The 13,018-nt window shown below is 47.2% G+C and overlaps 1 protein-coding gene across 1 annotated transcript in view; it reads left to right on the top strand.

Annotated features, from left to right (window-relative positions):
* Positions 1–13,018, top strand: part of LOC311128292 (lysosome membrane protein 2-like) — a 70,677-nt gene that overhangs the window by 54,502 nt on the left and 3,157 nt on the right. The window contains exons 8-11 of the mRNA XM_084160375.1: positions 4,102–4,220; positions 4,490–4,563; positions 4,769–4,820; positions 5,074–5,226. Coding sequence (XP_084016501.1) covers positions 4,102–4,220; positions 4,490–4,563; positions 4,769–4,820; positions 5,074–5,226 — 398 coding nt within the window. The remainder of the gene's footprint in view (positions 1–4,101; positions 4,221–4,489; positions 4,564–4,768; positions 4,821–5,073; positions 5,227–13,018) is intronic.

Here is a 13,018-nt window from a genome sequence, read left to right as displayed (position 1 = left end):
CCATCCATCCTCCCCTCAATACGGTGCAGTCGTCCTGTCCCCTTTGCAGAAAAGCATCCCCAAAGAATGATGTTTCCACCTCCATGCTTCACGGTTGGGATGGTGTTCTTGGGGTTGTATTCATCCTTCTTCTTCCTCCAAACACGGCGAGTGGAGTTTAGACCAAAAAGCTCTATTTTTGTCTCATCAGACCACATGACCTTCTCCCATTCCTCCTCTGGATCATCCAGATGGTCATTGGCAAACTTCAGACGGGCCTGGACATGCGCTGGCTTGAGCAGGGGGACCTTGCGTGCGCTGCAGGATTTTAATCCATGACGGCGTAGTGTGTTACTAATGGTTTTCTTTGAGACTGTGGTCCCAGCTCTCTTCAGGTCATTGACCAGGTCCTGCCGTGTAGTTCTGGGCTGATCCCTCACCTTCCTCATGATCAAGATGCCCTACGAGGTGAGATCTTGCATGGAGCCCCAGACCGAGGGTGATTGACCGTCATCTTGCACTTCTTCCATTTTTTAATAATTGTGCCAACTGTTGATGCCTTCTCACCAAGCTGCTTGCCTATTGTCCTGTAGCCCATCCCAGCCTTGTGCAGGTCTACAATTTTATCCCTGATATCCTTACACAGCTCTCTGGTCTTGGCCATTGTGGAGAGGTTGGAGTCTGTTTGATTGAGTGTGTGGACAGGTGTCTTTTATACAGGTAACGAGTTCAAACAGGTGCAGTTAATACAGGTAATGAGTGGAGAACAGGAGGGCTTCTTAAAGAAAAACTATCAGGTCTGTGAGAGCCGGAATTCTTACTGGTTGGTAGTTGATCAAATACTTATGTCATGCAATAACATGCAAATTAATTACTTAAAAATCATACAATGTGATTTTGATAAAATTTACAGACCTCTACATGCTTTGTAAGTAGGAAACCTGCAAAATCGGCAGTGTATCAAATATTTGTTCTCCCCACTGTACATGATTACATTGTGCATGTTCATTTACAGTTGAAGTCGGAAGTTTACATACACCTTAGCCAAATACATTTAAACTCAGTTTCACAATTCCTGACATTTAATCCTAGTAAAAATTCCCTGTTTTAGGTCAGTTAGGATCACCACTTTATTTTAAGAATGTGAAATGTCAGAATAATAGTAGAGAGAATGATTTATTTCAGCTATTATTTCTTTCATCACATTCCCAGTGGGTCAGAAGTTTACATACACTCAATTAGTATTTGGTAGCATTGCCTTTCAATTGTTTAACTTGGGTCAAACGTTTCGGGTAGCCTTAAACAAGCTTCTCACAATACATTTGGGGAATTTTGGCCCATTCCTCCTGACAAAGCTGGTGTAACTGAGTAAGGTTTGTAGGCCTCCTTGCTTGCACACGCTTTTTCAGTTCTGCCCACAAATGTTCTGTAAGATTGAGGTCAGGGCTTTGTGATGGCCACTCCAATACCTTGACTTTGTTGTCCTTAAGCCATTTTGCCACAACTTTGGAAGTATGCTTGGGGTCATTGTCCATTTGGAAGACCCATTTGCGACCAAGCTTTAACTTCCTGACTGATGACTTGAGATGTTGCGCCAGTATATCCAAATAATTTTCGTTTCTCATGATGCCATCTATTTTGTGAAGTGCACCAGTCCCTCCTGCAGCAAAGCACCCCCACAGCATGATGCTGCCACCCCGTGCTTCACGGTTGGGATGGTGTTCTTCGGCTTGCAAGCTACCCCTTTTTACTCCAAACATAACGATGGTCATTATGGCCAAACAGTTATATTTTTTATCCATCAGACCAGAGGACATTTCTCCAAAAAGAATGATCTTTGTCCCCATGTGCAGTTGCAAACTATAGACTGGATTTTTTATGATGGTTTTGGAGCATTGGCTCCTTCCTTGCTGAGCGGCCTTTCAGGTTATGTTGATATAGGACTCGTTTTACTGTGGATATAGATACTTTTGTACCTGTTTCCACCAGCATCCTCACAAGGTCCTTTGCTGTTGTTCTGGGATTGATTTGCACTTTTCGCACCAAAGTACGTTCATCTCTAGGAGACAAAACGCGTCTCCTTCCTGAGCGGTATGACGGCTGCGTGGTCCCATGGTGCTTATACTTGCGTACTATTGTTTGTACAGATGAACGTGGTACCTTCAGGCGTTTGGAAATTGCTCCCAAGGATGAACCAGACTTGTGGAGGTCTACAAAAATTTTTTGTTGAGGTCTTGGCTGATTTTCCCATGATGTCAAGCAAAGAGGCACTGAGTTTGAAGGTAGGCCTTGAAATACATCCACAGGTACACCTCCAATTGACTCAAATGATGTCAATTAGCCTATCAAAAGCTTCTAAAGCCATGGCATCATTTTCTGGAATTTTCCAAGCTGTTTAAAGGCACAGTCAACTTAGTGTATTTAAACTTCTGACACACTGGAATTGTGATACAGTGAATTATAAGTGAAATAATCTGTCTGCAAACAATTGTTGGAAAAATTACTTGTGTCATGCACAAAGTAGATGTCCTAACTGACTTGCCAAAACTATAGTTTGCTAACAAGAAATGTGTGGAGTGGTTGAAAAACGAGTTTTACTGACTCCAACCTAAGTGTATGTAAACTTCCGACTTCAACTGTAAATGAATGTGCACAACGTAATCATCAATGTCAAATATGTAAGTTGAAAACAATGTATGTTAAAAGCACTGTTTGTGAAAGTGTCCCTAACTAGACAAAGAGCTATCAGTGGTTCACCAATCAGGACTTTGATTAGCTTGGCAACAGAAACAAGGTGTGATGTGTAATGATTTTGTTTATTTGGCACATCACATGACGTCATCCTGACAACTGATACACAGAAATGTTCCTGCAACGTTCCCATGAAGTGTGTCTTGAACATTAATATCATATATCTGGATAAGAGTGTCTGCTAAATGAATAAAATGTCAAATGTAAATATATTTTGAGAACATGGCGACCTTGTTCTGTGTATGTTTAGGGTTTCGTTGATGGAATATTCTCCTGACCCACAGAAACAACAATAGCTAGATCAAGTCTGAGTGCTTCTTGAAGCCTCCAGATGGACAGCTGTGGTCATGAGAAGATCCAGAAGCTCACAGCTAGATTGACAGCGTAGGTGGTGGTCGGAGGTGGTGGTCAGCATGTGCAAGGGCAGGCAGGCAGCTCGATGTCATCAGGGTGTCTCCGCCGTCTGCAGATACTCATTATTGGGACTCTGTGATTAAGTTTGAGCTCCCCACAGAGTACAGCCCACTCCTTACTTCAGAAGTATCCTCCTGAGCAATGAAAAAGCTGGCCCAATGCCAACTCTGCATGCATATCCTCCTCCTCACCGTTGGTGAAAAACAACCCAATGTCAGTAGATGTAATTCAAATTAAAACACACACTGGCTAACAAGCATTAACTAGCTTGTTGACAACGCTGATTTTCATCAATTTATGGGCAGGAATCCAATTCATGATATCAAGACTTGATCTGCACTCATTTAGCTACTGAGAAATAAAAATGTACATGAAAATGATTAAATATAATTAAATATGTACAGAATTTACATGAGTTCTCTGCTTAGGCTGCCACTAGGCGCCATGGCAACTATAGAACCTATAGAATGACTAGCCGTGCTCTGAGGGGAGAGGGACATATCCTATCACAACACTCTTTCAAGGACAAAGCCTCCTTCATTGAAATTACTTGATAACAACGTTTATTCAACCAGTGTGTGCCCAGTTGGAGGTCTCTTCTCAGTAAGCTGGGAAGTTAGAGGCCAACTGCTGTTTTGTCTTAACCCTTTTGTTGTTTTGTAGTTGCTCTGGTGAATGATAACAGTGCTGCGTATTTAGGCCCCTACCACCTGAGAACTACACTGTTCAGGTTGTGGTTTTATTGGTCTTGTGTGTTGCGGTAGTATTAGCTGCACCTCAAGGGTTTGTTTCTTTTTCTGCCCATTCACATTTTACATATTCTGCTTATATATTTCAAACAAGAGGATCCAATCACATTTGATTTCTTCCTCACTGAGCTTGAACAGCCTCTCATTTTTCCCATCATCACAGAGTTTCTCCCAGTATCCAGTCACTTAACTTCTCCTCCCTTTCCAGGTGCTCCAGTGGTGGCGTCCTTTCCTCATTTCTACCTGGGCGAAGAGAAGTACTCTAACGCCATTGAAGGACTGAATCCTGTGAGAGATCACCACCAGACCTACCTGGACCTGAACCCGGTACACAAACCTCTAGCATTCACTTCTCTGGGGCCTGCCCTAGAGTATAATAGATAATTTACTTTAAAATGCATTGTTGCACCATCTAGTGCTACATTTGTGGAATAGAGAATTGCACCAACTGTAAAATATGAAATAATGTTCCCAACCTACCAGCCTATTTTTATTCATGTTTAACCTAGATATAAATCATGTATCCAGTACATTGAGCGTTACACCTGCAGTTCACATGGCTCATCAAGTGTGTATGTGTTATTCTACACTTCCAGACCACTGGTATTCCTATCCGTGCCAGTAAGAGGGCTCAGATCAACATCCTCATCAACAGAATCTCTGGCTTCCCGTGAGATATCACAAATCCACAACCACAACCCAAGTTCAAATAGCTAAAGGCTTTTATAATCTTTGTTTTTATATGATTTCCTTCCATTGTTTAATGATTTCCATATTACAACCACCAAGTTCAACTACTGATATACTCTTTATTATTTCTATATTATTTCCTTCCTTTGTTTAATGATTTTCTTACAATCTCTTCTCCTTCACAGGAAAACCAAATCCCTGAATGAGACCATCTTCCCTGTCATGTTTATCAATGAGGTAAGAAGATCACATCAACTCCACAAAAACATACAACTTTGGGAGAATATGAAATTTGAAATCAGAAAATATGTTTTAATCTGAGCATTGATCGCAAATTTGCAATGACAACTTTGTCCTTTTCGATTGTACTGTATCACGTTACAGAGCATTGTGCTGTGAGTGACACCCCCAGATAGTAGACTGTCAGTGAGTTTACAGTGTCTACTCTCTCTACTGATATGTTATGCACCTTCTTTACCCCCTTCTTCAGACGGTGGTGATAGACGACACGTCGGCTGCGAAGCTCCAAAAGCTGTTGCTGATGGTGACGTTGGTGTCCAACTTCCCTCTCATCATTGTTGGTCTGGGGGCCATCCTGCTGCTGGTGTTCATCTGCCTCGTCGTCCGTGAATGCAAACAGAAGGTACCACTGACCTGTGTGTCTGTGGGAGTGTTGAGGGCCTAGCCGAGGGAGATGTACAGTAAGGGAGAAGCAGAACAACATGTCCTCTAATCAATATACAGTGAGGGAAAAAAGTATTTGATCCCCTGCTGATTTTCTACGTTTGCCCACTGACAAAGAAATTATCAGAATATAATTTTAATGGTAAGTTTATTTGAACAGTGAGAGACAGAATAACAACCAAAAGATCCAGAAAAACGCATGTCAAAAATGTTATAAATTGATTTGCATTTTAATGAGGGAAATAAGTATTTGACCCCCTCTCAATCAGAAAGACTTCTACATTTACATTTTTGTCATTTAGCAGACACTCTGATCCAGAGCGGCTTACAGTTAGTGAGTGCATACATTTTTATTTGTTATACTGGAATCGAACCTACAACCCTGGCGTTGCAAATGCCATGCTCTACCAACTGAGCTACATCCCTGACGGCCATTCCCTCCCCTACCCTGGACGACACTGGGCCAATTGTGCGTCGCCCCATGGGTCTCCCGGTCACGGCCAGCTACGACAGAGCCTGGATTTGAACCAGGATCTCTAGTGGCACAACTAGCACTGCGATGCAGTGCTTTAGACCACTGCGCCACTCGGGAGGACAATTTCTGGCTCCCAGGTGTCTTTTATACAGGTAACGAGCTGAGATTAGGAGCACACTCTTAAAGGGAGTGCTCCTAATCTCAGTTTGTTACCTGTATAAAAGACACCTGTCCACAGAAGCAATCAATCAATCAGATTCCAAACTCTCCACCATGGCCAAGACCAAAGAGCTCTCCAAGGATGTCAGGGACAAGATTGTAGACCTACACAAGGCTGGAATGGGCTACAAGACCATCACCAAGCAGCTTGGTGAGAAGGTGACAACAGTTGGTGCGATTATTCGCAAATGGAAGAAACACAAAAGAACTGTCAATCTCCCTCGGCCTGGGGCTCCATGCAAGATCTCACCTCGTGGAGTTGCAATGATCATGAGAACGGTGAGGAATCAGCACAGAACTAGACGGGAGGATCTTGTCACTGATCTCAAGGGAGCTGGGACCATAGTCACCAAGAAAACAATTGGTAACACACTAAGCCGTGAAGGACTGAAATCCTGCACTGAAAATGACTGAAAATGGGTCGTGGATGGGTAAAATATGCATGACAATGACCCAAAACACACGGCCAAGGCAACAAAGGAGTGGCTCATGAAGAAGCACATTAAGGTCCTGGAGTGGCCTAGCCAGTCTCCAGACCTTAATCCCATAGAAAATCTGTGGAGGGAGCTGAAGGTTCGAGTTGCCAAACGTCAGGCTCGAAACCTTAATGACTTGGAGAAGATTTGCAAAGAGGAGTGGGACAAAATCCCTCCTGAGATGTGTGCAAACCTGGTGGCCAACTACAAGAAACGTCTGACCTCTGTGATTGCCAACAAGGGTTTTGCCACCAAGTACTAAGTCATGTTTTGCAGAGGGGTCAAATACTTATTTCCCTCACTAAAATGCAAATCAATTTATAACATTTTTGACATGCGTTTTTCTGGATTTTTTTGTTGTTATTCTGTCTCTCACTGTTCAAATAAACCTACCATTAAAATTATAGACTGATCATTTCTTTGTCAGTGGGCAAACGTACAAAATCAGCAGGGGATCAAATACTTTTTTCCCTCACTGTACTATAGTTAGGCCCCAGAGTTTTTCCTGGTCAAATCACATGGTCAAGAATAAGTCCTGGGCCCGGTTGCATAAAACATCTTAAGTCTTTCCCTTAAGTAATCCTTTCCCCTTACCTAAGGTAATTGTTTAAGAGTTTTCTTTAGGTAAGGGCATACTTATTAAGGGGGTTTACGGTAGTTTGAATTCATGTATGGCAGAAAGAGTTTCTGGTTACCATGGAGATTACCTGATTCACTGACTGAACATCTCCTCAAAGAGATCGTATTTATTTTTGGGATATAGCAAAATAGAACTTCTACATTCAAGACAGGAGAAAGACATTTATTCAGAACATAATAAAACACTTTTTTTTTAGTTACCTTTTTCTCAACTGGTTTTTATTACTTTCTAGCACAACAAGCTAATTTACAGAGTAGGTACAGTTGAAGTAGGAAGTTTACATACACTTAGGTTGGAGTCATTAAAACTAGTTTTTCAACCACTCCACAAATTTCTTGTTAACAAAATATAGTTTTGGCAAGTCAGTTAATGTCACGGTTTCGGCCGAGGCTGCTCCTCCTCCTGGTTCGGGCAGGCATCGGCGGTCGTCGTCCCCGGAGTACTAGCTGCCACCGATCTATGTTTCATGTTCGTTTGGTTTGGTCTTGATGTTGTACACCTGTGTCTAGTTAGTCCTCATTAGTGTTCTATTTAAGTCTCGTTGGGTGTGTCTGTGTTTGTGTGTGATTATTTTCTGTCGTGTGTTATGCTTGTATTTTCGCTCGGTTGAGTTTCACTCCACTGTGTTGGAGCGTTTACGCACATGTTTAGTGCGCCTTTTGTTTGTGTCGCCTTCGTGCGTAGTTTCGCCTTCGGGCAAGTTTTGTTCGTATTTTCCTTGTTGGAATTTGAACTAAAGTCTTTTGGACTATACTTCGGTGTCCTGCGCTTGATTCCACCACTACACCCACCTACAGCATTCTTGACAGAATCACACACCATAAAGAATGGAATCAGCAGGAGCCGCAGCAGCCCAGGCGACGCTGGAGGACAAGGTCCGGGAACAAAGTGACCAGATCCTGCAGATGGGGTCCGCACTGCAGGAGGTGATCACCACCATCCGAGGCTGGGGGACTCCTCCACCGCCATCCTCCCTGCCAGCACCATCGGCCAGTCAGCCCATTCCCGTTCCGGAACCCCGAGGAGTTCGACTCTCGCTCCCGAGGGCCTACGATGGGACCGCGGCCGGGTGTCAGGGATTCCTTCTCCAGGTGGAGCTGTACCTGGCCACCGTGCACCCGGCACCCTCGGGACATGAGAGCGTGTCCGCCCTGATCTCCTGCCTTTCCGGGAAGGCGTTGGAATGGGCCAACGCGGAGTGGAGGAGGATCGACGCGGATACCATCACTAACGACGAGTTCTCCCGCCGCTTCAGGGCGGTGTTTGACCATCCCCCGGAGGGGAAAGCGGCGGGGGAGCGTCTGGTCTTCCTCCGGCAGGGGAGGAGGAGTGCCCAGGAGTTCGCCCTAGAATTCCGTACTCTAGCGGCAGATGCAGGGTGGAATGAGCGGGCTCTCGTCGATCACTACAGATGTAGTCTTCGCGAGGACGTCCGTCGGGAGCTGGCCTGTAGGGACACCAGCCTCTCGTTCGACCAGTTGGTCGACATGTCCATCAGGCTGGATAACCTGCTAGCTACCCGCGGACGTTCCGAGGGGGGTCCGTCCATTTCACCCTCCAGCGCCTCTGAGCCGTGCCCCATGGAGCTCGGGGGCGCTGGCGCTAGAGAGCGGAGGAGGAAGAGCCCGAGGGGGCCTGTCACCTGCACCAAGTGCGGTCGTGGAGGGCACACTGCGGCCAGGTGCTGGGGAGGGTTCTCCGAGGGAGAGGACAACAGGCCACGCACTGGGGGGGCCTCCCAGGTGAGTAGACGCCCCGCTTACCCAGAGCTTTCTGTTGCGCACTTTTGTATACCTGTTGGTTTTCCACAGGTTGCACCTCATTCCCAGCATAAGGCGCTAGTAGTAAAACTAGGGCGACACAGTTGCCTCCTCATAGACAGGGGGATTGTGCGATTGATCTCCAGGCAGGAGCAGCGCTCCCACGGAGCCATGTGTATCCTTTGTCTCAAGAGGAGAGGAAAGCTATGGAGACTTACATAGCCGAATCTTTGAGACAGGGATACATTCGGCCTTCCATTTCCCCCGCCTCTTCGAGTTTCTTTTTTGTGAAAAAGAAAGATGGAGGGTTGCGCCCGTGCATTGATTACCGTGGTCTCAATCAGATTACTGTGAAATACAGTTATCCACTCCCTCTGATTGCGACCATGACGGAGTCATTGCATGGGGCGCGGTTTTTCACAAAATTGGATCTCAGGAGCGCGTATAACTTGGTGCGCATTAGGGAGGGCGATGAATGGAAAACGGCGTTTAGTACCACGTCAGGTCATTTCGAGTATCTTGTCATGCCATATGGGTTGATGAATGCTCCATCAGTCTTCCAATCCTTCGTAGATGACATTTTCCGGGATATGCAGGGACAAGGGGTGGTCGTGTACATTGATGATATTCTGGTGTACTCGTCTACCCGAGCCGAGCATATAACCCTTGTGCGACGTGTATTGAGGAGGCTGTTGGAGCACGACCTATATGTCAAGGCAGAGAAATGTCTGTTTTTCCAGGAGTCGGTCTCCTTTTTGGGTTATCGGTTGTCCGCGTCAGGGGTGAGAATGGAGGTGGATTGTGTGTCCACTGTGCGTAATTGGCAAACTCCAACCACTGTAAAAGAGGTGCAGCAGTTCTTGGGCTTTGCGAATTACTACCGGAGGTTTATCCGGGGTTTTGGACAGGTGGCAGCTCCCATCACGTCCCTTCTGAAGGGGGGTCCGGTGCGCCTGCAGTGGTCAGCTGATGCGGACAGGGCCTTTGGGAGACTGAAGGACCTGTTTACGTCGGCTCCGGTGCTGGCGCATCCGGATCCCACAATTCCATTTCAGGTTGAGGTGGACGCGTCTGAGGCTGGTATAGGGGCCGTTCTCTCTCAACGGTCCGGCTCGCCACCTAAACTCCGCCCCTGTGCTTTTTACTCCAAAAAGCTCAGCCCGGCGGAGCGTAACTATGACGTTGGGGACAGGGAGCTGTTAGCTGTAGTTCAAGCCCTTAAGGTGTGGAGGCATTGGCTTGAGGGGGCTCAACACCCTTTCCTCATTTTGACTGACCATCGGAACCTGGAGTACATCCGGGCAGCGAGGAGACTGAACCCTCGCCAGGCTCGATGGAGTATGTTTCTCACCAGGTTCATATTTAAAATCACGTACATCCCTGGGTCCCAGAATGGTAAGGCAGATGCACTGTCCCGGCGGTATGACACGGAGGAGAGGTCCGTTGAGCCTACTCCCATACTACCGGAGTCTTGCCTTGTGGCACCGGTGGTGTGGGAGGTCGATGCCGAGATCGAGCGAGCGTTGCGTACAGACCCCAGCCCTCCACAATGTCCTGAGGGTCGGAGGTACGTTCCGCTCGAGATTCGGGATCGACTCATCTACTGGGCTCACACGTCACCCTCCTCTGGACATCCGGGTATTGGCCGGACAGTGCATTGCCTTAGCACTAAATACTGGTGGCCTACTTTGGCTAGGGATGTGAGGGTTTACGTCTCCTCCTGCTCGGTGTGCGCCCAGTGTAAGGCGCCCCGACATCTGCCCAGGGGTAAGTTACAGCCCCTACCCGTTCCACAACGACCATGGTCCCACCTCTCGGTGGATTTTGTAACAGACCTTCCCCTCTCTCAGGGGAATACCACCATCCTGGTCGTTGTGGACCGGTTCTCTAAGGCCTGTCGTCTTCTCCCTATGTCGGGTCTTCCTACTGCCCTACAGACCGCGGAGGCCCTATTTACCCACGTCTTCCGGCATTACGGGGTCCCCGAGGATATAGTGTCTGATCGAGGCCCTCAGTTTACCTCCCGTGTGTGGAGAGCGTTTATGGAGCGTCTGGGGGTCTCGGTTAGCCTTACCTCGGGGTACCACCCGGAGAGTAACGGGCAGGTAGAACGTGTTAACCAGGATGTGGATAGGTTTCTGAGGTCGTATTGCCAGGACCGGCCTGAGGATTGGGCGCGTTACATTCCCTGGGCCGAGATGGCCCAGAACTCTCTCCGCCACTCCTCTACTTACCTAACCCCTTTCCAATGTGTATTGGGTTACCAGCCGGTTCTGGCACCATGGCAGCAGAGCCAGATCGAGGCCCCTGCGGTGGATGATTGGATGAGGCGCTCGGAAGAGACGTGGAACGCTGCCCACGTCCACCTGCAGCGGGCCGTCCTTCGTCACAAGGCGAGCGCCGATCTCCACCGCAGTGAGGGGCCGGTGTACGCACCCGGAGATCGAGTCTGGCTCTCTACCAGAAACCTGCCCCTCCGCCTGCCCTGCCGGAAGCTGGGTCGGCGGTTTGTGGGGCCCTTTAAAGTCCTGAGAAGATTGAACGAGGTGTGTTATAGGTTACATCTACCTGTTGAATATAAGAATATTAACCCCTCGTTCCATGTGTCTCTTCTCAGGCCGGTGGTAGCTGGTCCACTCCAGGACAATGAGATAGGAGAGACTCCTCCGCCCCCATTGGACATCGAGGGGGCTCCGGCGTACACCGTTCGGTCCATCTTGGACTCCAGACGCCGGATGGGGGGTCTCCAGTATCTCGTGGAGTGGGAGGGGTACGGCCCGGAGGAGCGGTGCTGGGTGCCGCGGAGGGACATCCTAGACCCATCTCTCCTGTCGGAGTTCCACCGGGACCATCCCGCGCGCCCTGCTCCGCGTCCTCCTGGTCGTCCCCGAGGCCGGGGTCGGCGCACGGCTGGAGCCGCGCGTCAAGGGGGGGGGTACTGTCACGGTTTCGGCCGAGGCTACTCCTCCTCCTGGTTCTGGCAGGCATCGGCGGTCGTCGTCCCCGGAGTACTAGCTGCCACCGATCTATGTTTCATGTTCGTTTGGTTTGGTCTTAATGTTGTACACCTGTGTCTAGTTAGTCCTCATTAGTGTTCTATTTAAGTCTCGTTGGGTGTGTCTGTGTTTGTGTGTGATTATTTTCTGTTGTGTGTTGTGCTTGTATTTTCGCTCGGTTGAGTTTCACTCCACTGTGTTGGAGCGTTTACGCACATGTTTAGTGCGCCTTTTGTTTGTGTCGCCTTCGTGCGTAGTTTCGCCTTCGGGCAAGTTTTGTTCGTATTTTCCTTGTTGGAATTTGAACTAAAGTCTTTTGGACTATACTTCGGTGTCCTGCGCTTGAGTCCACCACTACACCCACCTACAGCATTCTTGACAGTTAAGACATCGACTTTGTGCATGACACAAGTAATTTTTCCAACAATTGTTTACAGACAGATTATTTCACTTATAATTCACTGTATCACAATTCCAGTGGGTCAGAAGTTTACATACACTAAGTTGACTATGCCTTTAAACAGCTTGGAAAATTCCAGAAAATGATGTCATGGCTTTAGAAGCTTCTGATAGGCTAATTGTCCCAATTTGAGTCAATTGGAGGTGTACCTGTGGATGTATTTCAAGACCTACCTTCAAACTTAGTGCCTCTTTGCTTAACATCATGGGAAAATCAAAAGAAATCAGCCAAGACCTCAGAAAAAAATGTGTTAACCTCCACAAGTCTGGTTCATCCTTGGGAGCAATTTCCAAACGCCTGAAGGTACCACGTTCATCTGTACAAACAATAGTACGCAAGTATAAACACTATGGGACCACGCAGCCGTCATACCGCTCAGGAAGGAGAAGCATTCTGTCTCCTAGAGATTAACGTACTTTGGTGCGAAAAGTGCAAATCAATCCCAGAACAACAGCAAAGGACCTTGTGAAGATGCTGGAGGAAACAGGTACAAAAGTATCTATATCCACAGTAAAACAAGTCCTATATCGACATAACCTGAAAGGCCGCTCAGCAAGGAAGGAGCCACTGCTCCAAAACCGCCATAAAAAGGCCAGACTACGGTTTGCAACTGCACATGGGGACAAAGATCGTACTTTTTGGAGAAATGTCCTCTGGTCTGATGAAACAAAAATAGAACTGTTTGGCCATAATGACCATCGTTATGTTTGGAGGAAAATGGTGTA

This window comes from Coregonus lavaretus (assembly GCF_964263955.1).
Source record: "Coregonus lavaretus genome assembly, chromosome: 4".
NCBI classification, from domain to species: Eukaryota; Metazoa; Chordata; class Actinopteri; order Salmoniformes; family Salmonidae; genus Coregonus; species Coregonus lavaretus.
This window is presented reverse-complemented; position numbering and strand designations above follow the sequence as displayed.